General features: G+C 42.3%; 1 protein-coding gene across 2 annotated transcripts; it reads left to right on the plus strand.

The window, feature by feature from the left end:
- On the plus strand, nucleotides 1-27,449 carry dennd5a (DENN/MADD domain containing 5A). 2 transcript variants are annotated; one of them, XM_079289941.1, is made up of 23 exons: nucleotides 1-172; nucleotides 7,697-7,768; nucleotides 8,541-8,650; nucleotides 8,800-9,484; nucleotides 13,044-13,231; nucleotides 13,910-14,221; nucleotides 15,491-15,706; nucleotides 15,800-16,034; nucleotides 17,405-17,555; nucleotides 17,640-17,733; nucleotides 18,464-18,595; nucleotides 18,918-19,070; nucleotides 19,174-19,261; nucleotides 19,352-19,439; nucleotides 22,129-22,257; nucleotides 22,772-22,893; nucleotides 22,985-23,130; nucleotides 23,456-23,574; nucleotides 23,665-23,846; nucleotides 24,048-24,130; nucleotides 24,925-25,048; nucleotides 25,228-25,396; nucleotides 25,968-27,449. In XM_079289941.1, exons 1-23 carry the CDS (start codon nucleotides 73-75, stop codon nucleotides 26,149-26,151), a joined length of 3,882 nt encoding a protein of 1,293 aa, XP_079146067.1. In that variant the 5' UTR covers nucleotides 1-72; the 3' UTR covers nucleotides 26,152-27,449. The 2 variants fall into 2 exon arrangements, with proteins under 2 accessions (XP_079146067.1, XP_079146068.1); XM_079289942.1 differs by lacking the exon at nucleotides 7,697-7,768.
- Nucleotides 27,450-27,513: the final 64 nt, after the last annotated feature.

Genomic DNA, 27,513 nt, shown 5'->3' on the forward strand with positions numbered 1-27,513 from the left:
AAAGCGCTTCTCCGAGTCCCTTTAATATGCTCCCTGTTGGGGGGATAAAGACACCACCGGACCAGTCTCAACATGACCACCGGCTTCAGCTCCGGTTCCTGCCGGTTCGCGGATTATTTTGTAATCTGCGGACTCGACACCGAAAGCGGGCTGGAACCCGACGAACTGTCCGGTAAGCAATGCAGTCGTTGGAGGGAGGGGGGGGGGGGGGGGGTAAATGTCGGGCTGATGCTGTAGCCAACACGGAAGGAAGTAAGCGGTGTTATAGCATAATGTCAGCGTCAATATCTAGCTTTTAATGTATCTTAACGTGCCCGTCGTTTATTTACTCGTGTGGCACATACTATAGGTTGTTAACATCCTCAACGATCACACGTCAGGCCTAACTCCTCTCCTCTCAGCCTGGTAAACGTTTGTGTTTCTACTCGATGAGGAGAGGATTGCTGTTTGTGTCTCTTTAACGCACTGACAGCAATTTAAATCAAAGGTTGTCTCTGATTTGTATACTGTTTCAAATATTGATTCTGCGCAGTCATGCATATTTAATGTGAGTAACACGTTTCTTACAGTGCATTCAGAGATTGGTGTTGATTGATGATAATACTGTATAATATAATTAACAGTGGCTCCAGCTGTCACCGGGTTATTTAGAGGAGGTCAGGTATCAAGGTAGCCACACACACACACACACACACACATCCTCAGCATCCACCAGAGATCCACATTCCTGCTTAGAAGGCACACCCTTCACAAACAAATAGGAATAGCTTTAAACATCGGATGAACTTAGAAAGCATACAGCAGGCTTTGACACACCTGGACCCTGTGTGTGATTCTGTGACTGTGAGCCTTTCTGTCATGGTTTTACCTGCATGAGCATGTGATGAAAGAGAGGATTTACACATATCTGCATGTGAAACTGTGGGGAATTACAGCATGGCCACGGGGCTGTTTTTCATACTCCTGGTCAGCTGACTCTTCAAATAATATATGACAATACACTGTAGCATCAGCCAGTATATACCAGGCTATATAAATGTGTCTATTGTTAGAGAGTTTGTCAAACCGTTAATACTGTGGTAGTAATGACTGTCAAGATTTATTCTTCCATGATATTTGATATTTCAATATGATCCGCCAGTAGGCCTACGCAGTTGGGAATATTTCCAAACTTGACGTTGATTAGTGTTGGAGACTCTTGGAGACAACACAAGGGTTTACCATCTCGTGAGAAATGATAAAGACACTGAATCTGAAAATACAACGTACCAAGCTGCAGTCTTTAAGTTCCAAGCTAATCCCAAACAAGAGCAGTCCTTCTGTAAATGACAGGTTGGTGGATTGGAGTTTCTGGGATTGTGTGACAAATACAGAGTGCCCAAAAAGATGAACGTTTCGTAATGATGAATACACTTGAGTCTTTGTCTCCTCCAGGAGTCGTGACCGATCCAAGATATCGGTGGAGGTGGGACTTGTGTTTGCTAAATACTAGCTTTTAGGCTTATTACAATGGGGATTTGTGTCATTTAGAAGTTTATGTAAATATCTGGCAAATAATGTCAGGGTTTCCAGCTCATATCCTCAGGGAAAACTCTAAATGTTGAAGGGAACAAACAGGTCTACAATGATGTACTTATCATTGCATTTAAACTCAAATGTTGTGTATTTCACGTTAAGGAAAAAAACTAAATACTTGCGCTTAATTAACGGCTGAGATGCTGCAGTCAGGCAAACTATCCGAGTGCAAATCTGCTAACGTGAGCTATCGTTAAGCCTGTTGTGAGTATAAAGGTGTGAGCTCCTGTTGACCGGGCCGCTGCTCCTGCTTCAGACAGCAGTCCAAACTAGTTCAGACATTTTTACTGATGTAAGAGTCTGTCTTATCCCTATTTTCAGCGTGATTCACTGACTCAGGAGGTAGTGAGAGGCTTGGAGACTTAACGCTGTGGTTGAAAGAAAGTTCTTTCCTCCTCAAAGCGATGGCGTAGACATAAATCCTTATCGTCTTCAGAGACTCAACCCCTTTACTTCCTTTTTTTACTTCCTTTAAAGATTTAAAGTTTATTTGAAATGTGCTAATGAGTAGAAGTTGAAGAACAAGCCTTGTTCTGGTTTGAGTTGAGCACTGAGATGATCAGAGCACAGATAGATATATTATTGTTGAAGATGCTAAAGAGAGCGACTGCTTATGAAAATGTCCGCCTTGCATCAGTGTGAACAGAGAAAACACTCGTGTGTGATTTATCTTTCGTCAAAATGTGGCTTTGTGCCACGAGTTGCAGCAAAATGAAGAAGGCAACTTGCTGTGTTGGCTGATCGGACAGCTCGTCAGTCAACTCTCTGACACTTGAATCATCAGCCGCGTGAACGCCATGTTCATTTTTTAAACATGTATACATTATTTAAATAGGTTTTCTTATTTTTGTATGATGTCCTATCGATTGGCTTCCCCTCTCACCTTTAAAATGGCTCCAGTAGCATTTGAAAAAGACGTTTCCTTCTGTTATCTCTGTGATCATGCTTCTTTGAGGTCTCTCTGACGAGACATAAACACAACGGGTTAAAAGCTTGCTCAGAAACTGAGGCGCTGTGGTCAAACATCACTGCTCCGCTTACTGCATGCTGCTGCTGTTTACTGTAGAGCGACGTTAGGGGCTTGCCCCTATCGACTTTCAGTCTAAGTTGTAGAGAGAGGAAATGGTGTGGAAATTCCATTGTTGCAGGTTATGTCAGGTGAATGTCCGCTATACCTAGAAGTTGTTTTGCATATATGCAACAACTCGTGTTTGTGCCCGTTGGTGTTTCATTGTGCGTATTTTAATCTGTACAGGTGATGGAGTATGTCTGCTGTTTTTTTGTTGCAGAGGGTTCATGCACTTCTTCACACAATACTGTAAATGTTTGTTAACTCAGATATCTGTCATGTGTGGGTAGATCAGTGCATAACTGTATCTATGAAATATACAAACGCTTGCCTCAGCTGTAATCCAAAGTTTCATCTTAAAAAGCAGATACTAAGCATGGTAGCTCAGGAGCCTTACTCACTTATTAATTATTGTAATTACTGAACAGACGACTGAACATTATTCAGTAATTATCGCCCTGCCCTTATGATTCTGTCATCTAAATTATTTAAAGTAACCTTGCTTATAGGGGAAAACAGCTGTTGAGAGATACTTGTCATGAGCCAAATCAAACCACGGTATGTTCCTCATTTTTAATGATGATGCCATTGTGATTCATATCCAGTGAAACACAAAGAAACCACCAAACCTTCCTTTAAGCACAGTGCTTTGGCAGCCCAGTGAGGGCCTGATTAGCATATGTATGACACTGCAGCCTCTCACAGGCAGCTGAGGGACACAAGTACACTCGCACACAGCCTCCACTTATTCAAATGCTAAATATCCTTTTGTATTTCCCAGGCAGCCTCTCTTCCCCCAATCCTGCTCGGCAAACAAATGAGGATGAATGACTCAACGTGAAAAGCTGGTTTTAAATGCATAACGTGGGCTTTCATGTTGTCACGCAGTTGTTTATTTATGGGCCTGTACAGGGCCTCCGGTCAGTGTTTTAAACGTATCGCGGACATTTTGAATGCACTTTGAAGACTTTCTACTAATGTCACAGGATGTTTCTTGATCTATACACACAAAATTATTACAAACTCTGAAGCTGACCATTAAATAAGCTCGTAGAAGGTGCTGGCTCATAGCAACTAATGATGTAATGACAGTGGTGGAAGCTAAGGATTAAAGTGTAAGTTCTGCAGCTTACATCAGTTCACTTTGAGATTCAGGGCTACCGCCTTCTTCTCAATGGCGGCCGAGGCTTATGGGTATTGTAGTGTTTAGAGTTTGTCTGATATTGGTCTGGCTTCACAAGTAACATTGTGACACATTTTTACATAATTTTACATGAACAGAACAGGTTTTACTATACAGTAGTATCTATGTATTATTTAATTAAACACAGGCAAATATGCTTAATATTGCATTTCATTTGATGGTTTACTATTTACAACGACTGCTTCTTCGTGAAGATGGATTTGCCTCGACTTTACAAGTAGGAGCTGACTTTGAGTGGCGTTCCTTCTTTCTTCTAGTAGCCTTCTGAGTCCTGAGTTGCCTGTAACGCAGCATTAGTAACACCTGTCCTCTTCCTTGCACCACAATTTACAATGTCTGCTGTGAAAATGTCCTGTTTATGGAGCGAGCAACCAACTGCTGTGGATAAACTTACCGAAGACTCCAAGATGAAAGTATCTAATGTCGAAGGTTTTAGGTATAAGACAATGTAACATTACATTCGGCTGAATGGAAATCATGCTTCACTGTAAAAGTAAATGTGAGTTTACGAGTACTTTTAAACTTGCACTTAAACTTCCTTTATGTTGTCAGCTTGGTGTTTCGTAGCAGGTTCTTTGGCAAGAAAGTCCTTTCCTAGATTATTTCTTATTTGCATTTCTGAATAAAGAGTACGATACTATAGCAATGCACTTAAAGACATTTGTTGACATATTGACCTTCTTCTATTGACAGTTACTTAACCGCATTTTGGTCCGGAAGCAACTCAAGAAATGGAAAGCTGGTATTTTTGGCAGCTAGCCTACAAGTGGTTACCGACTAATGTGAATGAGGACAGACAGCGATGTTAGTGTGCCGAAGCTGAGAGTGAGCCGTTATGTCCTGTCAGCGCTGGGTGAACAAGTGTTGATGTTTTTTGCTTCTGAGATATTTTGAAGCCTTCACCAAACTGCTGCGGTCAGTCAAGTGGCGTCGTGCAGGAGTAAAGCTTTCTAGTCTAGAGCGGTATGTCCGTTAGTGTGTTGAGCCTCGTGGGCCGTGCTGCAGGAGGTGTGGGGGAGCAGAGCTGTGGGTGGTCCCTGGCTTACAGGATGAGGGAAGACGGCCAGGAGCCAGAACCCCGTGACGCTAAACTCCCACGGCTACCGGTCCACACGCTCATGGCATCGCAGTCCATGTGGTTGGAAAATTGACAGATCAAATAATGTTTTCAGTCACGGTAGAGTTAGTCGGTGCTCATTTAGACGAGGGCCTTCCCAGCGCTGAGGAGCTGCCTTGTAATTGGCACTAATTAGCAGGTGAAGAGAAGGAACACCTGTGCATCCGGAGTCAGCTGACCAGCGAGGTGTACGGGGATGACACCACTTTGAAGGGTCATTTAACCGTAGTTCAAATGAAAAGAGATGTATCTATTGCATCATAATAGCCATCTAGCCTTTCCAATTTCTTATATATGATTTTGTTTTTCTTCTGCCATTACAATCTCCTTTTCATATTACATTCAAGTTCAATTCTTGATTTAATTTGAGTATATTTCCCGAGTTTCATTTTCCATTGAACAATGTTCATTTGTCATTTCAATATCTAATTAACTTTTTTACTTCCCTATTTCATTCATCATTTAATCATGACCTGCTTCGGTTCCTGCGGAGGAACTTTGTTGAATTTCTCACCATCGTTTACGGTCTCTAACTAAGGTAGTCAAAATAGTTTAAGAGCCTGATGGTCGTACCATACGATAATCATTTATTTGACATTTACTTTTTTTATTTTAAGTCTGGGTAGAATTATTCTGCGTCATACGTAACGCTTCTGTTACCGATAATTGTTGAAGGCTCAATCGATGATTGAAAAGAAGGTGACAAACCTCAGCGTCGCGTAGTCTTCTTTAGTTAATTAGAAAGATAATCATAACAGTCGTCTTGAGCGACACCACAAAGGACACCTTTAGTTAAGTTATATTCTTATCATTTAGTAAATGTACCGGTATATGGATTTGAGCTTTGTAAAACACTGTCATGCTCTCCTTGCATTGCCTGTTAGACAGGAACGTTTGGTACTTGTTTCCTGTAATGTGCTGCTGGCATATGCTGTGATAATTACTTTGTGTTTTTAACAATCAACAGACTTAGAGTTCTGCTGTGGGTGTGATTTATGCACTACTGCATTACTATTTGCTATGATGCATGAAAATGTGATTACTTTTAAAGAATTGCTTGTTTTGTCTGTTGAGTAAAACAACAAGTCTCCTGACTTCACTTTGTCCTGACAGAGTTTACAAACATCATCTTTGCACTCAAAGTGTTCTTATCCTCTTTGAAAAAGATAAAAAAAATATTGATATGGTTATTAAACATTAATTCTGGAGCCATCAAAGTGGCAAAAACATGTCAAAGAAATTATAAGGAACTGGATGATTTTTGTCCTCATCCCTACTAATCTTAATAATCGTCTGACATACATCATAAGTCCTGGCGTAGTTTCTCCACTTTGGGCAGTTTAGATATAAAAGTAACCAACAGATTAAACCACTTAATCCTTAAAACTCTTTCTTCAATTAGGATTCTCAGAAAGTGCTTTCCAAGGTTTAACATTTAGTCTTGTTCAAATAAATGCAATAGAGAGAATGAATGTAATCATGAGGGAAGAGAGTTGAGTCATCATTTCTTAAATCATATTATAAATGCAATAAAAAATAGATCCTCCTCAACCCCTAACTAAGTAGGTCACATCAGCCCGAGAGCAGCTTTACCTCGTCGACATGGTGTAACGAGAAAAGAGTCGCTCACATTTGGCTTTGATATGCTGCATGAATGCGTGTTTCTGCCAGCAGGACTGTTTCCTTGTTGCTTGGCAAATGTCATGCACGGAGAGGAAACAGCAGAAAGCATTGCCTGGTTGCATAAAGGTTCTTCTTAAATATGAAATGTTAGATAATCCAGCCTGCAGTACAAGAGCAGCCATTCACTCAGCAAGGCAAGGCAAGGCAAGGCAAGTTTATTTGTATAGCACATTTCAACAACAAGGTAATTCAAAGTGCTTCACATAAAACCATTAAAAGCATCAAAACATAAGGCAAAATAAAAGGAGATTTAAAAACAATTAAAGAAACAGTGTAAGAAATAAAATTCAGTAGTAAAAAGTAAAGGAGATTTAAAACATACATTGAAACAATAATTGATGTCTCCCTGAGACATTACGCTGCACGCAATCAACCATACACTGCCGCCAGTAAACCTCCTGACTGTCTAGTGATGCGTACACACGCTTGAATAATTAGCCACATCGTGAGCTGTCTAGTCACCATGTGATCAAAAGGGCAAAATATTGAAAATGTATTGGAATGTCACATTAGTCCTTTGTAACATGTTGCTCTACATACCAGCTTATAAATCATGAAGTATGAGTATCACTTCATTGCTCTACATTTGTCTTTATTGTCAAAAAACTGTATGCTCTTGTTTAGTGCTAATTAGCAAATGTTACTAATGTTGTAACCAAGATGCTAAACATTATACCTGTTCCAATCAGCATGACTGCATTATTTATCGCGTGGGCATGTTAGCATGCAGACATTAGCATTTAGCTCCAAGCATCACCGTGCAGCCTCACAGAGCTGATCGCATGGCCGTGGACTCTCTGTGGGGAGAATACAATCCATAACGGAGCAGTTATGGATTTGCATGGTCTCTCTCTCTCTCTCTTGAAGAAGAGGAAACTACAACACACAGAAATGCTGTGTGCTTGTATCAGCGTATACCCTCCTGAGAGAGACGATGATAATGTGTCTCTCAGAGCAGACGGCTGTCAGGAAGTGTGTGTGCACACATACTGAGAAGTGATGCCCGGACCAGACTTTTAATTGCATCTTTGTTTTATTTGTTGTGTAGCTTTATGCCAGTATATAGAGGCTACTAAATTCAGAGATGGGGCCAGAGGAAATTTGGCGGGGGCAGATGAAGGTAACCGTCCCACCACACACACTCCTCCCCCTCTTAACCCGAGCTCAGCTTTAACCCTTCAACCTTTCACCCGGCACATCTTGGTTTTTTTTACTCAGCAATCCCTTTTTTGTTCCTTTAAATTCCACGAGTTTCCCAGTTATTTTCTGCACAGGTGTGGGGACCTTCTTCTTCTTTTTTTTGCGCGCTCTGATTTGTCTTGCCCTCCCTCCTCCCCCGCCTCCCTCACATCCTTCAGCAGCAGCTGAACAATGAGCTGATGTTTGACAATCACTGCTTCTGTTTCTCTCACACACACACACACATGCACACACATCCAGTGCTGCCTGCGCTGGCATTGCTTGGCCAGTGTTTACGCTCCCCCTACATTCTGAATGACGTTTCAGTGCTGCCTTGGTGTGTGCATCACTTCTGCTTTCATTTCGGGTTCAAATCAACTCAATTTGTGCTTTTTATGATTCAGTTGTGTGTTCCTTTTGTATTGCCATTAAAGCTGTCAGGAAGCATGAAGATCAATAAAATAAATCATCTGTTTTGGAGTATAAGATGCTTCCTTTTTGAATATTTTTGCAGATGACAGCTTTATATGGTGCAATACAATCTTCCTCTCGAGACAAATATGCTGACTTGCTCTTTTCTCTGGAGTTGCGCCTGCCACTTTTAACCTGCTTCTGATCCGCTTGTTCTTCTGCTGCTCCATCCTCATCTGGAAAGTCTGGCTAACTGTTTGTCTCCTTTTTGTTTTTTTGCCCTCTCTCTGTTTCACTTTCAGGTGAGAATTTTGAGCAGAGTCCATTACGGAGAACTTTTAAATCCAAAGTCCTCGCACATTATCCAGACAATGTCGAGTGGAACCCATTTGACCAGGATGCAGTTGGCATGGTATGCTCTCTACACTCATTACCCCTCATATCCTTTAGGAATAATGGCATGGCTGGGAGACAGGGTTGAAATCAGTACTGCAAAAGTAATGTGAATATTTTCCTACTTCCCCCAACCCTCTGATGCCTTTTCTCTCTGTCCTATCGCAGCTCTGTATGCCGAAGGGTCTGGCGTTCAGGACGCAGGTGGATAACCGGGAGCCTCAGTTCCACTCCTACATCATCACCAGAGAGGACGGCTCTCGGACGTACGGCTTTGCCCTCACCTTCTTCGAGGAGGTGACCAGTAAGCAGATCTGCAGTGCCATGCAGACTCTTTACCACATGCACAACGCAGAGCAGTACGACATCTTGCACACTCCCACCTCGCCGCCGGGACCGGTAGACCATCGGCACCAACACTCCCACACGCGTCCCGTGCTCCACGCAGCGCCCGCCATCTCCCGCCTGCAGCGCTTCAACTCGTACGACATCAGTCGCGACACGCTGTACGTGTCAAAGTGCATCTGCCTAATAACGCCCATGGCCTTCCCTCAGGCCTGCAGGAAGGTGCTGCAGCAGCTTCACCAGGCCGTGTCGTCCCCCCAGCCTCCACCCCTCCCGCTGGAGAGCTTCATCTACAACATCCTCTACGAGGTGCCCCTGCCCCCCTCCGGGCGTTCCCTCAAGTTCTCAGGCGTCTACGGGCCCGTGGTGTGCCAGAGGCCGAGCACATCTGAGCTGCCACTGTTTGACTTTGCCATTTGTGAAATGTTCCATCTGCTGGGGGTGGAGAACGTTCTCCAGCTGTTCACCTGTGCCCTGCTCGAGATGCAGATACTGCTCTACTCGCAGCGTAAGTAGATGTCCTGCTACTGTTCCACTCGATGTTTTCATGCAGCCTCTAGCATCCTGTCCCACAGCGTGCATTGATTACAAGTACAAATGCATCTTGCATTTGAAAAAGCAAATAGCCAGGCTAACATGACATCCTGTGTAGTTTGGACACGATTCATTAATACTATACATGTTTCTGATGAGCTGGAAGCAAGGAGAAATGATGCTGTAATAGCTGTTTTTTGAGAAGTGAGAGGAGATGTGATCCTTTTAGTAGAGGCTGTCTCAAGAGATGTGCCTGCTGCTGGGAGACATATTAAGGTCACGACGTAAGACGAGATATTGTCTGGGGACCTGGTGGTTACATGCGGGTGTAGCTTCAAGGCTTTCCTCCCTGTTTGTACATTTTAGATGGATGGAAGGAGGCTGGAATTGCTATTTGTGCAGAAATGTTGTTTCATAATAGTTACGAGACGAGGTAAAGAGCTGGCTATCATAGAGTGGGTGGGTGGGTGGGTGGGGGGGGGGGTATTGTTTAAAAAATGAGCCCACATTTTCAGTCTGTCTGGATGGTTGTTACAAAGGAACAAAAGCTGTGGCCTTAAGGCCAGGACACATGTTTGATATGCATGGCGCTACTATTATCCAAGAGATGACACAACCTGTTGAGTGTTTCCATTAAAGTGATGCAGTGTGAGGACAGCCTGTGTAAACGTCGGCCCACCTCCCCCATCACAGGCAGCTCTACCTCACATTTAAACATGTGATCTTCATCTTTTGTGCACATACGAGCTGCTCGGCTGTGCAGGCCTTTTTTTGGTGATTCTTTGTGATTCATCCTTTACGGAAGCGAGTCTTGACAATCAGTTACTGCATTTTATAATATATATTTGAGAAAATTCCTTTGTGTGTGTGTGTGTGTGGAGAAACAAGGAAATCATTTAGGGATGCTGGGTCTGGTGTGGTGATTGGATCCATTACAATCGCAAGAGAAGGCAAATGGTTTACAAAACGCCAGGGGCCGGAGGGGGAGCTCTTAAGGGGGGGGGGGGGAGCTGTGGTGTTGCTAGGCAACCCAGAGACAGGGAGGATGGCAGTGATGCAGGATGATTATTATTGGTTGGAAGTGACATCATGCCTCTTTTCTTCCCCCCGTGAGGCTGATCACTGCAGAATGAAGGGTGTTGTGTAGAGTTAAGCCCTGGCAATCTTCCACTGGGAAGGTACGAGGGCTTGTTTGGAAAAGACTCAAACACACACACACACACACACACACACAGAGGAGAGGGATGCTCTGCAAATAAGGAGACAACCGTGTGTGTTATATGCTAAATATAGCACAGGAGTTCATACTTGTGATGTAAGATGAATAAAAAAGGCCGGTATTTCTTCCGTGAAGCCATAAAAGAGAAGATATTCAAACACTATCTGCTGCTTCTCCCGTCCTTCTCAAACAGGAAGCTCATGACGTGTCAATCATTGTGACTCACTACAGTTAAGCCACTATTATTTCACTCTGTCTTTATGTGATTTGTGCAGTCGAGATGGACGTGAGAGATGAAGGGAGATCTGAACGGTTACACGACGCACATGGAGCCACAGAGAGGCTTCATCTGAAGTGAAGTTGAAAAGCACAAATTAAAAGCTGCACAGACGATCAATCCGTACTTATTTAACTTAGCAAATTACTCACTACTTTTACATTACTTTTTTTGTATTTCACGGAAAAGTAACTATGTTGTGCCAACTTTTGTGATTCCAAAACCCGCCGTTCTTTACGTTTTTTACATAAACACAATCCTCAGACTGAAAGGGAAATTGATTGTGTTTAAAGCAATAACTGAATTATTTAGTTTTGGCTAAAGCTGAAAGGTTTAGCCGATTAGTCAATCAACTATTTTGATGAAAAAAACGTTTTCTGGCATTACTGCCTCAAATGTGAGGATTTTTGCTGATTTGTGTAATGATCAAATCATTCTATTCAGTAAATCTTTGTTTCTTTTTTTAACTGTTTGGACAAAACAAGAAATTTGAAGACGTCATCTTGGCCACTGGCATATTGTCGTGGGCATTATTTCCTCACATTTTAAAGCCCAAACTATTCATTGACTAATCAAGAAAATAACCAACAAACAGCTGCACAACTCAGAGTTGAGAGTTAAGATCTGCAGCAGTTTCACTTCTGCGTGTTCAGTGTATTTTTAACTGCATCATTTGGCACTCGGTATGTAAATTGAACCGTTCAAGCATCACTTCAAGTCTAAACTGCGACCAGTTCTCACTGTGGACATTTATGGATGCATCTGTGTGTAGAAGCAGAGTATTTGACCCTTAGTGAACGGCGTTGAAGTGGATTCTTGTTCGGGTTGTCTAGTTTAAGGGTGATGTTAGTATTCTTGTCCCCATCCTGGGAGAGGAAGCCTGCTGAGAAAGGGGGATGAGGGGGGAGGCCGAGGGTGAGAGTCTCTTCTCATGGACCACCAGCACATGACCAAATTAAGGAATGGCATTTATTTTGGCACCATAAGCGGAGAGGCAGAGTTGCTGCCGAATGTGCTAGAGGTGTCAACAGGATAGAGCAGGAATGCAGATGAGGAAGGCTGGACACATACCGGTATTTGAATTTACACCATCCCTGAACACGAAGGAGTGCTGCTGTGTGGAGTCACGACAGAATAATGTGACTTTAGCTGTCGGGCCGGCTGACTGCTGCTGTGTCGCTGCTCATTGGATCCTCCAAAGGACGCCGGACACACCGGCCCTTCAGATGACTTCCTGCTCAAATGAGATGTTTGAGTTTTCTTTATTATGGGACAGGCCATATCAGCGTGTTATGACATATTTGGTCTACAAATGTGGGCTTCTGGAGATCCGCTCCCTAAATTTGCACGCAGCTTGTGGCTCATTACAGCTAATTACTTCAAGGTTGGCCATTCATTTACGCTGAACTCCCACATTGACAGAACAGAGAATTCCAAAGTCAACCAGACTAAAGGGTTCACACTGGAGGAGGGTTGGGTGTTTCCTTTTGTCATGTCATGTTAGTCCACTTTGTCCCCACACTGTGCTCTTCCCACTGAATCCTGATTCAAACACAAACACTTTCAGTCATGTTGTACATTGCCTCTCAGCCCATTGCAGCCTATTGCAGCAGAACAGAAGAGCTGAGGCATAAACAGTGTAATCCTATTTAGATAACATGTTGCACAACTCTTCTGCCGTATGCTGTTTACTGGCACAAGTGTTTTGGAGGAGTAAACAACATAAATCAGGCAAAGGCAGTGTGGACCAGAACCTTTTTGGGGAATAAATTGTGGGAAGAGTTGTGCAACCCGTTTCTTAAATGTGAATGTCATGAGTTTGTCTTACAATGCACTTTAATAGTTCACTATAATAATAGAACAATGCTATTAAGATGTTATGAAGACTGTCCATCATGAGCAGAAACTGAGTTCTGCCCTCTGGGTTTCAGTCCTCTACTCTTGTCCAGTAAATGTTGAATTGATAAAGTCATTAAATAGGTATGTGCTTACCTACCTATGTTCTCTTTTTTTTTTTTTTACGTGTGCATGAAACAGATTACCAGAGGTTGATGACGGTGGCAGAGAGCATCACAGCCTTAATGTTCCCCTTCCAGTGGCAGCATGTGTACGTTCCCATTCTGCCCGCCTCCCTCCTCCACTTCCTGGACGCTCCTGTGCCGTATCTCATGGGCCTCCAGTCCAACGGACAGGATGACCGCACCAACCTGGAGCTGCCACAGGAGGTACAAACACCACCTAGGGCCTTCCTATAGTCCCGTCATGGTGTCAACAGTATTGTAGATCCTCCCACATCTATTTGTCTCACCTCGAAAACACAGATTACAAATCAACCTTTTGCATTTGTTTTTGTCTGGTAACAAATGCAGTTCAGTAGGTTGTTACTTTGGTGTGAGAAGACAATCTGGGTTTTAGTGAATAAATCCCCCCATGTCTTTATTTTTCTTTGGGCACACTAACGTGCACACTTCATCTCAGTCAGTGTTTTTATTTACAGTTGAATTATTGTCATTCTTGCATGGATAAGGCCTTTTGTTGTTCTGCTGACACAAGCCATGGTGGACAGTTTTTCTTTGTATTCCTCCTGTGGCTGCATTTTTAAGCACAGTCATCAGTTTGCTAATTAGGAAGATGTTTTTTTTTTTTGCTTCACATTTCACACACAGAGAAAGTGTAGCCTGCTGTCAAACATGTCGGATGAATCTGGAGGCTGATGAAGTCTAAAGGGATATAACAATAGAGTTTGTTGTTAGACGTGTTAGACTTGTTGGCATTAGCTCAGTATGACTCGTGGCACCAATAATGTCAGTGTTACACCTGTCTTTTGTGCATTAAGCTCAATATATTCGTTTTTTGTCTTCTCATGCTTAATTATTTCGTTCCTTGTCTTTATCTTTATCCAGGCGAACTTGTGTTTCGTGGACATTGACAACCACTCCATCGAACTGCCAGAGGAGTTACCCCAGTTCCCCAACAAGCTGGAGTTCGTTCAGGAGATCTCAGAGGTACTCATGTCCTTTGGCGTGTCTCCAGAGGGGAATATTCACTCCAGTGACAGCCAGGCCAGGTACCGGAGCTTCCGATCTGTCGACATGGTCTCTGACAAGCGCAACGGCAACCTGGCCTCGCCCCTCAACTCCTACCTGCTGAGGGAAAACGAAACTATCGCCAGACTGCAGGCTCTGGTCAAGAGGACGGGTGTCAGCCTGGAGAAGGTGAGAAATGATGTCATCTCGAGAATTAAAAGTGGGCTGCACAAATGTATGATTCGACCTGGTGGTTGTGCCTGGAACTCAATCTTTAAAACTAATTTTGAAATTATAGTTAGATATTTTCTATAATCAATGCATTCAATGTAAAGTCAGCCTTGCAAAAAATAGTTGCAAACCATATTTTGCCAGCTTATACATGATGTAGGGATGGCAGGATAATCAATATTGCTGCATGAACTGCAAAGATAGAAAGGTTTATTGTACCATATCATAAGGTTATTACCATCTTTACTGCAGTAAGGGACAAGGAACAACAGGGGGAGCCCTTCTGTGCTGCACCGTGGACTGGTGCATGTTGTTTACTTCTGATGTTTTTCATAAAATAATGTGTATATAAAAATAGTAGACATATGTTAAGCTGTTTTAATCGTGAATGTACGTAGATTCTCATCATTTTTGAGTTATTATGGAGTTAATATGTATACTGACATATTTGTCTCCAAGATAATCGTATTGAGATTGCTCAGGAACTGTCCTCCCATCAGTGTTTCGAGCATCACGTTAATAGAACAGGTAGCTGACACAGTGGAGTCTGGAAGATGTTTTGCTCTCCATCCAAGAGACTTCATCAGCTCAGAACATCAACCAGCTGCCTTTTGAAATGCTGCTTTGATTGTCTCACAGCTCAGATGACAGAAACCCCCGTAGTTGGCTCATTTCACTTGAGTGTCTTACAAACGATGAAAGACTGATGGATGAGGAATAAGCTGCTAATTAGAGAAAGTCTCTGTATGTGCAGCCTAATCAGCTTATGCACTAGTGACCAGCACTGCTTTCCATGAACAGATTAGCTCATCGTCTGAGGACAGCTTCCCCTCCCAGCTATGAGGTCAGACCTCTCTTACAAGTAATCTTATCTAAACTCACTGCTGAATTTATTGGGTCACGTCATTGGATTGGGTCTTTGTTTTACAGTTAGTGGTACTGCTCTTTGTTATTGTAGCCCCCCCCCCCCCCCCCCCCCCCCCCCCCCCAGGCCTGGCAGCTGTCCAGCTGACCCACTGACCTGCTAAAAACAAGTCGGTTTGCTTTGGATCGTGAATCAAAACAGATGACTTCCTTTCCCATAACTGCTTCATCGGCAGCCTCTGATATCAGTCAGACTAGATAACATGGAAAACACTGTTCTGCTCTGATGTCTTTCTCACACACTTTTTCTTGTTTTCTATCCCTTTCTGTGTGTGTGTGTGTGTGGATGCTCATGCACATCAGCTGGAGGTGAGGGAGGATGCCAGCAGCAATAAGGACTTGCGGGTTCAGTGTGATGAAGAAGAGCTAAAGATGCACCAGAGCAACATCCACGTGCGCGAGGTCTTCGCCAACCGATTCACCCAGATGTTTGCCGACTACGAGGTGTTTGTGATCCAGCCGAACCAGGACAAAGAGTCCTGGTTCACCAATCGAGACCAGATGCAGAACTTTGACAAGGTAAAGTGCTATATGTAGGTTGTTAATCGTATAGTGGAGGGTATTATTTCTCCATATGCCATTAGAGTCCACCCTTTTAATTTGTGTGTGCAGGCCTCCTTCCTGTCTGACCAGCCAGAGCCCTACCTGCCCTTCCTGTCACGTTTCTTGGAGACGCAGATGTTTGCCTCCTTCATCGATAGTAAGATCCTCTGTCATGATGACGAGGAGAAGGAGCACACGCTGAGGGTGTTTGACTCCCGTGTGGATAAGATTCGCATGCTGAACGTCCGCACGCCCACACTGCGCACCTCGATGTACCAGAAATGCACAAACATCGAAGAAGCAGGTAAGGAAAAAGATCCGCTTTCAAAATCCTTGAATGTTTTGTGGATTACAGAGAAATAACAAAGGACTTTGAGAATATTTTGATGCTTTAAAAGCCTCAACACTTCCTAACCTGAGGAACACTCGGTGATTGGTTTGCACTGATGGAGCCACAGGTTCGCGTTTGAAAATGAATAGTGTCACCTTAGTATCGTAACTTGAGACAGTAAAACAAAGAAGAAGCCTCTGTAATGTTTAATTATGACCCTATGTGAAGCCAAAACTGTTCAAATTTAAAGTTTTGTGAATGTAATTAAAGAAGACCTTAAAAGTACCATAAAACCCCTTTAATTTGAGTGTGGTCATAAGTTAATTTGAAGGTGATTTGCTCTATTAAGTAAACTGACTGGTTATCCCCGTCTTGTTTGCAGACATCCTGCTAACATAGAGTTATGAAAAATCAGATTCTGTCGCTCCTGGACCTCATGCCATTGGGCTCGGGAATGACGCGACTCACTTTCGTAATATTTGCTTCTTTTTACCTCAAACGTCTCCGGGAGGCAGCTCTCTGAGTGTCTGTGCAATGCATTACGTTAGGTACACTCGTAGAGGTTTGATGGACTTTCTTTGGACTTGTCTGAATAGAAGCTCTTCACTTGAACTCAGAACACACTTTAACGGTGCGTTATTCTAGTTTGGACAAATGTGTTTTATTTCCGCATCAATGTTTTGTACATTTTCTTATTTATCTATTTAGGTTCTATTGTATTTCTCTAAACTCATGGGTGCTTTTGTTAACATGACTCATGCGGGGGTGGGTTGTTAATCAGGCATCATAAAATCACTGTCTACAGCTGCATACATGGGTGTGTTTAAAGAAAGCTTCTAATCAGCCTTTATTCTTCTTTTGGTTCTGTGGGTGTTTGGGAGGAAATGTCTTTCCATTTAAAGTTGTTCTCTTTCTTCTGTTGCCAGTCGTAAAAGAGAAATCAGAGATTCTTCATCATGGTTATCCTGTTTTCTTAACACAATTAGCTACAGAACATATGAGAATCTTATTTGAATGATTGGTGAGAAGATGAAAAAGGATAATTACTTGGTTTCTGACTGTGGGACATTTTAGTTATTTGGTTCCCTGATAATTCTTCTTTAAAAAGAAAGCTTCCCTCTCCAATCCTAAATTATTAATTGTTTGAGTAGATGACTAGACAACGTGTGGAATTCATTACCAGAGGATCTCATGAATTTTAACTTGTTATTATTCCAATTTTGTCCCAAAACCGACATGTTGTTGTCCCGCGGACTCTTAATCACTTACGTCTTGAGAATGAAAGCACTATGATTTGGTTAAATTAACAAGATGAGCATCCTGTAATCACATCTCGTCCTCAGAGAAAGCCATCGAGGTGAGAGTTATAAAGATCGACCACACCGCCCTGCACCCCCACCTGCTGGACATGAAGATCGGTCAGGGACGCTACGAGCAGGGCTTCTTCCCCCGACTGCAGTCTGACGTGCTCTCCACCGGGCCCATCAGCAACAAGTGAATATTTCACATTACTGTCGCATCAAACAAAAGTTATATATTTAAAATGAACTGTATTAATATGTGAGCTTGACGTTACAGGTGGACCAAGAGGAGCGCTCCGGCCCAGTGGAGGAAGAGGGATCGTCAGAAGCAGCACGCTGAGCACCTTTATTTAGACAACGACCAGAGAGAGGTGAGGGGTCCCCACAGTGGTCGCTCTTCTTAGCTCGTATTCATACGGATTGGCTGCCTCAGCTCTTTGTTCATTTTGCATGACCTGTTTGCTTTATTCACCGTCTTGTCTGCTCTCCCACCTCCCCTCTCACACTTCTGGTCACTTTCTCCTTTCTCTGCCTCTCTTGCGCTCACGTTACTCTCAGCATGTAGAGTGTTTGTTTCCGGAGCTGCAGCTCCTGCTGTTTCTTGACTACTACTGGCTCTCGCAGTCCTTCAAGCCCTGTCTAAAGTCGGTAACTGTGGATGTGGTATGTGTTGGTTGTTTGTGAGGCCTCTAGCTGTCACACTGGGGCCACACAAACCTGTCCCTCCATGTGATCTTTACCTCCCTCTGCTTCCTTCACCACCAGCTGAGCTTTATCTGATGATCCATGTCACTTTCTAGAGCATGTCATGTTTGGGAACTCATAAAAATGAAATGATGCCAACATAATTAAAGGAAGTACGATATATTTTTTACATTTATTTCCAGATTATTAACATGTTTTGTTTCAGACCTTAATACTTTTATTGTAATTGGCTGTATTCAACATATAGACTTTAGTTATTCTAGTAATCAGGTTCCTCTGTAGTAACCGTCACCAGTGACGTGAGTCCACCAGTAAGCTGAGGTGATTTCTCTGACAGAGTGCATCTCTGTTTCCTCTTGTGGTTAGCTGACTTAACTCTCTCTTGTCTTTCACTAGAAGTACATCCAGGAAGCCAGGAACCTGGGCACAACCATCAGACAGCCCAAGTTGTCCAACCTGTCGCCTTCTGTCATCGCTCAGACCAACTGGAAATTTGTTGAAGGACTGCTGAAGGAGTGCAGGAACAAGGTTTGTGTGACCGACTGAGCTGTGGTTAGTGGATTAGCTTTGCTGTGATATCTGATGCAGTGTTTCAGTTGATAAGCAGTTCAGAATGAGTACTGCAGTGCAATGAAGTTAGCAGAGAATTTCATCTTTTTATCATTTCAGTATTTTGTTAACAACGGTAAGCAGAACATGATGAAATCACAAAGGATAACAGATTGATTCACTTGAGTTATTTTTCCTACTGCATGAAAATAAATATGAGTCTGAAGTTGGAAAAGAAAAATCCAATATTATTAGTTTGAGTAACCACAGTGTTTGTGTGTGTGTGTGTCTCTCCCTGCAGACCAAGCGTATGCTGGTTGAGAAGATGGGCCGGGAGGCTGTGGAGCTGGGTCACGGAGAGGTCAGCATCACCGGTGTTGAAGAGAACACTCTGATTGCGAGCCTCTGTGACCTCCTGGAGAGGATCTGGAGCCACGGGCTGCAGGTCAAACAGGTCAGGAAGAACAACATCAACGGAGTTGCCATTTCTCACGATTGATGGAACTACAGTGTTTTTTTTCTCAGTGCAATTAATGACACTTAATAAATGTTTTTAGGGTAAATCTGCCTTGTGGTCCCACCTGTTGCACTATCAGGAGAGCAAAGAGAAGAAAAATGCAACTCCAGGTTGTTTGGGACCTCCAGGTAGAGGCTGAAATCACCCAATGAACACAATTAATCGACAAATAACTGACTGCAATTACACAGCCTTTTTTTTTTTTCTTTCCACACCAGGTTTCATTCATGACGCAGAAAGACGCAAATCTGATGGTGGTGGATCAGCAATGCCGCCTCTTAAAGTCTCCTTGATACAGGACATGAGGTGAGGAGGACTACGGGTTATTTGGATGTGAACTAATGAGACACTTGATAAATGATGATGGATGAAGTCCCGCCTGATTTTATCCAGTGGTCTCAAAACTGATTTGCAAATGCATTAATGCATTAGCTGATGGGCAATGTCAGAGTAAAGTAAGTTGGACTAAGACTGCCCCCGTGTGGTTAACTGTCAAACAAGAACTTCATGGACTTTTCTATGTTTCTATGTCTATGAGTGATAGTGGAGTCTATGGATCAAAGGATTTTCAACGGGTCAAATTAATCATAATTTAAATCACGTATAAAACCAACTGTTCTATCATTGGTTGCATTGAGTTACTCCACACATACAGAGGAGGCAATTCAGAAGCAAACTAATTTAATTTGTCCAATTAAATTTAGTCTGTTTTGGTTCAGTGACAAAAGCCTGATTGAGATCTCACGTCCCAGACAAACAAGGGTTCCTTCATAGCTCTCAAAGTATTACTAGTTAAATGTGATGCTTCACAGTTTATTAGTTGCAATGGCACTTTTTTCTGTTTTCCAGATGTGTATTGACTTAGTTAAACTGCATGTAGTAATGTAAGTACGTCTGACACAGAATGTATCTTCAGAAGCCAGTCACACTGTAGAAGTCTGCTTTACCTGAGAGATCAATTACAATAATGTAGGTCATCTCAGTAACAGGAACAATTTAAACTGCCACAACATTAATATTAGTGACTAACATTCAAGACCACTGGTATTCCAGAAACATATTATACAAGATAGCACCGACTTTTAAAATATTACATCATCACACTAATATCTGGAGCTTGCTTTTCCTGAAATTTCTGCTTTGGCCGATGTCTTGCAATATGCATTATGAGCTTGATTTATAATAATATTAATATATAATATTATATATTATCATAATATTATTTCTGTCGATACTAGTGGTGCCATAATGTTATAAAAAACAACCTCTGCCCCCTTTTCTTTTCTTGTATTATTTGGTCACTTTTGGTCTTTATGAGATAATAGACAATGAGAGTTGGAGATGAGGGGAGAGAGAGAGGATGATGATGTGCAGCAAAAGTCCCCAGCCAGACGTGAACCGACCAATTGCACCAATCCACCATCCCAGACCCCTAGGCCAACCTGGTGCCCCAGTTTTCTCCAAATTGTCTACGCTACTATATTTTATATTCATAAAACACGCTGCCTTTAAACTACCCTGAGAGCTCCAGCAGCGTGTGTGTGCGTGTGCGCGCGTGTGTGTGTGTGTGTGTGTGTGTGTGGTCATATCTACGGTACCTAGTTGAGGAGTCGGGGCTTGTGTTGCTGGAAGGAGGGGCCGAGTGAGTCTGTGTAACAACACGTTACTTCCAGCCTAATTACCAGAACCCCCCCCCTACCAGTCTGGCTGAGAAATAGAGGAGGGGTCGTCAGCTCAGGGCACAAACACTCCTCTCTGCTCTGAAGATCGACCCTCCTCCACACTCGTGTAAACGCTGCGATCGTAAACACACTCCGTCACAGAAGCAACCACCAGCTTCCCTTCATGAGTTTTAATAATTGATCATATTGTCAACGGTGTCTTCAAAGGCAGTAAAATATGTGGAACTGTAAATGATGAGTTCATATTATTTTTATGTTCATCGGAGATGACGGCCTCTCATCTGCGTTGCCCCGTGTGTTTTCGAGGTAAGACGTAACGATAACAGTGCACATAGTAGATGTTTTCCTCTGTTGCCATGTACATAACGAGCAGACAGAAGAGTGGGTTAGTTGTGTGACGGTGGAGACTGAGGGGGATGGAAGGTAGAGGAGGAGACATGAAGAGCTCTTAGCAGACGAAGCTTATGGCACAGGTGGAGTGGAAGGTAATGTGTCTGGACATCAGAGGCTCGACTGGGAGCGGTGACATGGGACGATGTCTGTGGGTATAAATGCCTCTACAGAGGCACACTGAGAGGTTTATATGACTACGGATACATCATTTATCTACAAGTCAGAGTTTTTGCAATAACGTTTGTAGTGCCGAAATTATTTCTATCAATTCATTCGTTGATTATTTGTGATTTATCAATCAAACAAAAAAGCAATTTTTTTCCTCTGTTTTATTTGATCAAAAATTTCCTTTATTTTGGTTTATATTTTTGGACTGTTCCGCCAAAACAAACAATATTATGACGTCACTTTGGCTTCTGAAAACTATGAGTATATCTATAACTGTAACTTTTCACTATTTTATGAAATTTTATAGACTTTTTATTTTTTTTATTTTTATTTTTTTGTTAATTGAATAAAATAAATTGTAGATGGCACCCCTGAACATTTGCTTGTCAACAGTTTATACCACAGACTTGTGTATTATATTGTGTAAATGTATTCATAAGACCATGGTGGCTCCACTGAGAGAATAAATGAAACAACAACCTCAATAAAAGTACTTTATTGATGTACTGGTACGGAATTTAGCGTTCATGCTCTTGTCAGAACTAAACCATAAACTGCATGAATATGTGCATCAACCGCACTCTTTATTATCTGGCTAAATTCTGCATTTTAAGACGTTCATTGGCCCATTGTTTTCATTATTAAACGTATTGCGGTGAATCAGACGTACTGGGCACTAGATGTATCTTCATGTAATTTTCTCATGATCGCCGAACTTTGTCTGACCTCTCGATCTGTCTTTTTATCTGCAGACACATCCAGAACATCAGTGAGATCAAGACAGATGTGGGCAAAGCCAGAGCCTGGGTTCGCCTCTCTATGGAAAAGAAGCTTCTCTCCAGACACCTGAAGCAGCTGCTTTCAGAGCACGAGCTTACAAAGTGAGCAAAACAAAAGTCAAACTCCGCCGTCAGTTAAAGTTTGAGGATCAGTTCACCACAACAAGTCTTACTACGACATTTACAAGATCGCCGAGTATCTTTTCCCACCTCTTGTATTTTCTTATCCTGACCTTCTTTCTGTGATTGTGGATGAATGTCTGTCTCGTATGAAATGAAGATGACGTGTGATCTACCCATCTATAATACATTAACTCTTTTGAAATTGCAAAGCATCGTACTGTAGTCCACCGCAAGAGTAAATAATTCACAGCTTTCTTTTCATAATTGATATCTGACTGGTGAACTGGGTCAGGGGGCTTTCTGTCTGCCTTTGTGACCTTAAACTTGTTCTACTTTATAACAAAGAGTATTTGTTATCCATTTATATTTATCATCTGTCATGATGCCGATAGTGTTGAAGAACTTACCTATTTAAAAAAATGATGAAAATCATATGGTGTGTTTCCAAGTATTATTTATTTTTACACTTTTATCAAACAATCTTCTTTTTCAGAAAACTGTACAAGCGATACGCCTTCCTCCGCTGTGATGATGAGAAGGAGCAGTTTCTCTACCACCTCCTGTCCTTTAATGCTGTGGATTACTTCTGTTTCACCAACGTCTTTACGACCATCAGTGAGTGCTATTTTGATGCCAAACGACACGACAACGCTGTTAATAAACTACTAGTTTCTCTGAAGACATGTCTCTCCTCTCTGTCTCCCAGTGATCCCCTACCACGTAGTGGTGGTTTCCAGTAAGAAGCTGGGGGGCTCCATGTTCACAGCCAACCCTTGGGTGTGTGTTTCTGGTGAGCTGGCAGAGACCGGAGTCCTGCAGGTCCCCAGAAATACTCTGGAGATCACTTTTGAGGTTGGTGCTATTTCCTAGACAAAAGATAACTCCACTTTACCGCAACTTTTTTTTGTTTTACTTATCATTTCTGTTTGTTATTATAACAGTGCATTCCCCATGATTACTGCTACAATCAGGAAACACAGCAATATTACTATTATGAAGTCCAACTAAGCCAGAAACATGAGCCTGGTTAACAAGCCAACTGTTTAAACCGCTTATCTAAACCACTCTTTTCGGGTAAAACTGAAAGTGATCTAATGTCTTCTGTTTGTGAATAAGATGTCTTGTTCGGGTGTTTGACATCACCACGCTTCTCTCTCTCTCTCTCTCGCTCTCTCAGTGCCAGAACCTGGGAAAGCTCACCACCGTGCAGATGGGTCACGACAACACGGGGCTCTACGCAAAGTGGCTCGTGGAGTGTGTTGTGGTCCGAAACGAGATCACGGGGCACACTTACAAGTAAGCGTCTCTTTGGAGAGGAATTCACCTCCTGTAATACTGTTTTGACCGCACCATTCTCAAAAAGGATGAACAAAATGTGTCGTGCAGGTTTCCGTGTGGCCGGTGGTTGGGGAAGGGCGTGGATGACGGCAGTTTGGAGAGGATCCTGGTGGGAGAGCTGATGACCCCCAGCACGGAGAATGATGAAAGGATGTGCCGCACACCCCCGATGCAGCAGTCACCCGGGATGATGAGGAGGTTTGTGACCATTTCGCCAAACAGCAGACCAAGTAAGTTACTCAACTTCACAACCACAAGTCACTATAACTCCTAATGATAGTGCTGTTTGTTTTATACTAGCTGAGAGATTTGAGATGCAGCTCAATCTTAGAAGCATAGCACATAACAGTGTATCCACTTGTTCCTGCTCACTGATGCTTGAAATTATTGTCTCACAGCATCTTTGTTTGCTTTTTGTCCTCCTCATCCAGAGTTAAACACAGGTCAGATCCAGGAGGGAGTGGGAGAGGCCATCAATGGGATTGTGAAGCACTTCCACAAGCCAGAGAAGGAGGTGAGAGACGGCAGTCTAGACAGGCCCCAACATGTAGTTCTATTATTCATCACAAATAATGAACTGCAGCTTTCTGCTCCGCTGGTCCCCAAGCCTCTCAGTAACTGAGGGCTGTGTGGTGTAGTTCACATTGTTAAAGCATATCATAGGAGAATTCTTGCTGGAATACAGAAGTTGTAAAAGCAGACTGAGGGTTTCTGGCATAACTTCACCTACTTCTCAGGTGCATGGAGAAGGGAGTTGGTCTGAAGAGGTCATATAGAACAACCTTACTGTTTAGACCACTGTGTTTCAGCTTGTGGCCTTCATCAGGATCGTCATAAAACACATTACAGACAACATTCAGTTGGTTTATATGTTTAATGTACTTGATCAAAACAATTCTAGTCTCGATCTTTTTTTCTGTCATAAAGGCGCTAATATGAAGTACCAACACTGGTAATTATGACCTATTAAGGCACACTGTGCGGTTATTATAATTCAAAGGAGATGCCTATTGTAACTTATCTGTAGATTATAGGTTTTACAAGTCATTCCTTGCGTAGTCAACTTACAAATGATTTTTACAGGGAAATTCCCTTCACACTTTACTCCACCTCTTCACAGTACTGACAGAACAATGGAGGGAGGCTGTTATTAGTCCATTAAAGTAGTTATTTCAATGCACATAACTGGATCTGAGAAGCTATTAAGAACTGTATCTAGAAAGTGCTCTTTTTAATTGTCACTGGGAGAAATCCACCTCATAATCAGTTTTAACTGCATGCATTTCTTGTTGTTTTTGCTCTCCATAGAGAGGCAGTCTGACCCTCCTCCTTTGTGGAGAGTACGGCCTCGTCTGTGCTCTGGAGCAGGTTTTCCTGCATGGTTTCAAATCACCCCGACTCTTTAAAAATGTCTTCATCTGGGACTTCTTGGGTAAAAACTTAATATCATCACTCCCTTATATTACTTAACCCCTTAGACCTTAAAGTAATATTCCACCCAAAATCTAAATGTAAACACTTAAGTATTCCTTCAAACAGACCTTCATATTACTGTGTAATCAATTGTTAACTGATTTGTCCTTATGATTTATTTATTTTTTGCTTTAACAGAAAAGTCACAAGTATACTTTGAAAGTGCAGAGCAGCGGGAGGCGACTCCAGATGAAAACTGGCAAACCAGAGTACGCCACTTCTGCCGCTTCGCGCGCGCCATCAACAACACGTCCAGAAACATCGGCAAGGACGGGAAGTTCCAGATGCTCGTCTGTCTGGGTGCAAGGTAGGCCGGCAGCACTCATTAATCTCCCAATGAACATTTTAAACATTTGTTAATAGAAGTTCAGTCTTCAGAGTGAAACTTGTGTAGTATTTAGGCTGCGGAGTGACGTTCCCCTCCTCAGCAAACTTTTCCTTTAGCTCTTCCTTCCTGCTGAATAGTGGATGTTTCTGTGCATTGAGCAGCTTTTCTCTATTTCATATAATATTTTCTTAAGTGTTGGTTGGACAAAAAAAACAACAGTTCAGTGTTAAGGAATAATGCTGTAATCCGCAGCCGCAAAATGACGGCAAATGCGCAGCATCAGTGTGATGTTATGGTCATTGTAAGTGCTTATTTTAGCCACTGACGGCCTCAGATTGTTATTATTAGTGTCTGACAACCTCAGGGCTAGACTCTTTCCATAATGTCAAACAACAAGCATTGCAGCTTGTGAGCGCTTGCTGTATACAACCCTCTCGCTCTGTACCTGACCAATTTCAGAAATCGTCATACGGATATAGGATCCAGGTTGAAGAATACCGAAGTTACCCTTTTAGCTGTTGTGTTGACTTCACATGTGTCCTCTTCTCAGGGACCATTTGCTGCATCACTGGATCGCTCTGCTCGCAGACTGTCCAATCACCAATCAGATGTACGAAGACGTCGCTCTTCTGAAGGACCGCTCTTTGGTAAACTCTCTGATTCGGGTGCTGCAGACTCTGCAGGAGTTCAACATCACCCTGGAGGCTTCGCTTGTCAAAGGTGTTGGTATCTAAAAGCAAACCAACTTCCCACCAGTTGTACCTGAGCAGGACGGTTTTCAGTGGGGACCACTAAAAAGAATAACTTAACCTTTTTATATGCAGGAAAAGACTTGAACAAAGGACATTTTCTGGCTTATATTAAAGCTACTGTTACATTTGCCATATATTAAGTGCGATGAGCCTTTCAAAATATGTTGTTATTTTTATCCTCGACGATGTTGCCATTAGATGTTAAAAATATGTTTTCTATTATGAACCATCATTTTCACATTATTGACCATGACTTACTTGTGCTATAATGTTTTACTGAAAGCTAAATATTTTCATTGTTCTTGTGAACTGCTGACAATGGCTATATTTAAGGGAACGCGAGGATCAAAACTGTTACGATATTTTCAGAGAAAAACAGTATTATTTTGTTAAATCAGTCAAGTTGCTTGCTCTGTTGTCAACTCGGATTCCAATGTCATTACGCAGAGCTTAAAGCAAATGATGTAGAAGTATGCTTTATAAGTATGTGTATGACGGGGGGTTGTGGTTTGGAGAATGATTTATACATCGACATAAAACGGCTGTTACATTTGGGCCTTTTCCCTGAGAATACCCTCAGCAGAGAGCCTGACCCTTTTTGCACGTTAATAAGACTGTGTGGCTTAACCCTGTATTCAGTGATGGACCGTATATTCATTTGGATGAAGTAAAATACCCCACGTCTTTGGCTTGTGTTCCAGACACAAGTCCTCAGAGAGATTCTTGATTCAGCTTTCTGTGCAAAGTGGGATCACAATGAAAGCCTTCATGTAAATACCGTTCCCCTACCATGACCCCAGCCCTTACACTACATCCCTCTTCTCTGATTAAAAACAGTGTGATGATCTGTGTTGACTCGGCGTGATAAAGGATGATCTCCTGCTTCCCATGTGAGGAATAAAAAGGACAGCTCTTTCCTGCTCCTGATTTTGTCATCATGGTTTCTTGCTATGCAATATCCACAACAGAAAATTCAACCCCGTACAAACATATGGTATGTCTTGAGGTCTTGCCAGGCCCTACTGTGTTACATACTTTGAACTTTATTGTGCAGAACAAGAGATTTAATATGTAAAGGAATTCTTTTCTGTGCCAACAACGTCTGGAATGAGTGTGTTGTACTCGTCTGTGTACGACCCACACATGAGCATCTTGGGAGATATATATTTTTGTTTTCCAATACTGTTGTACATTTATTAACATAGCTGTGTAATGTAGTGTTTACTGAGTGAGCAGCAGTGTACAGTGTAAAAATATATAAAGAATAAAGCATATGTAATGTGTTTAAGTGAATTGAATTGTATTAGTCTACCAGTTATTCATTAATTGATGTATGTATATTAT

This window comes from Melanostigma gelatinosum (assembly GCF_949748355.1).
Source record: "Melanostigma gelatinosum genome assembly, chromosome: 2".
Lineage (NCBI taxonomy): Eukaryota > Metazoa > Chordata > Actinopteri > Perciformes > Zoarcidae > Melanostigma > Melanostigma gelatinosum.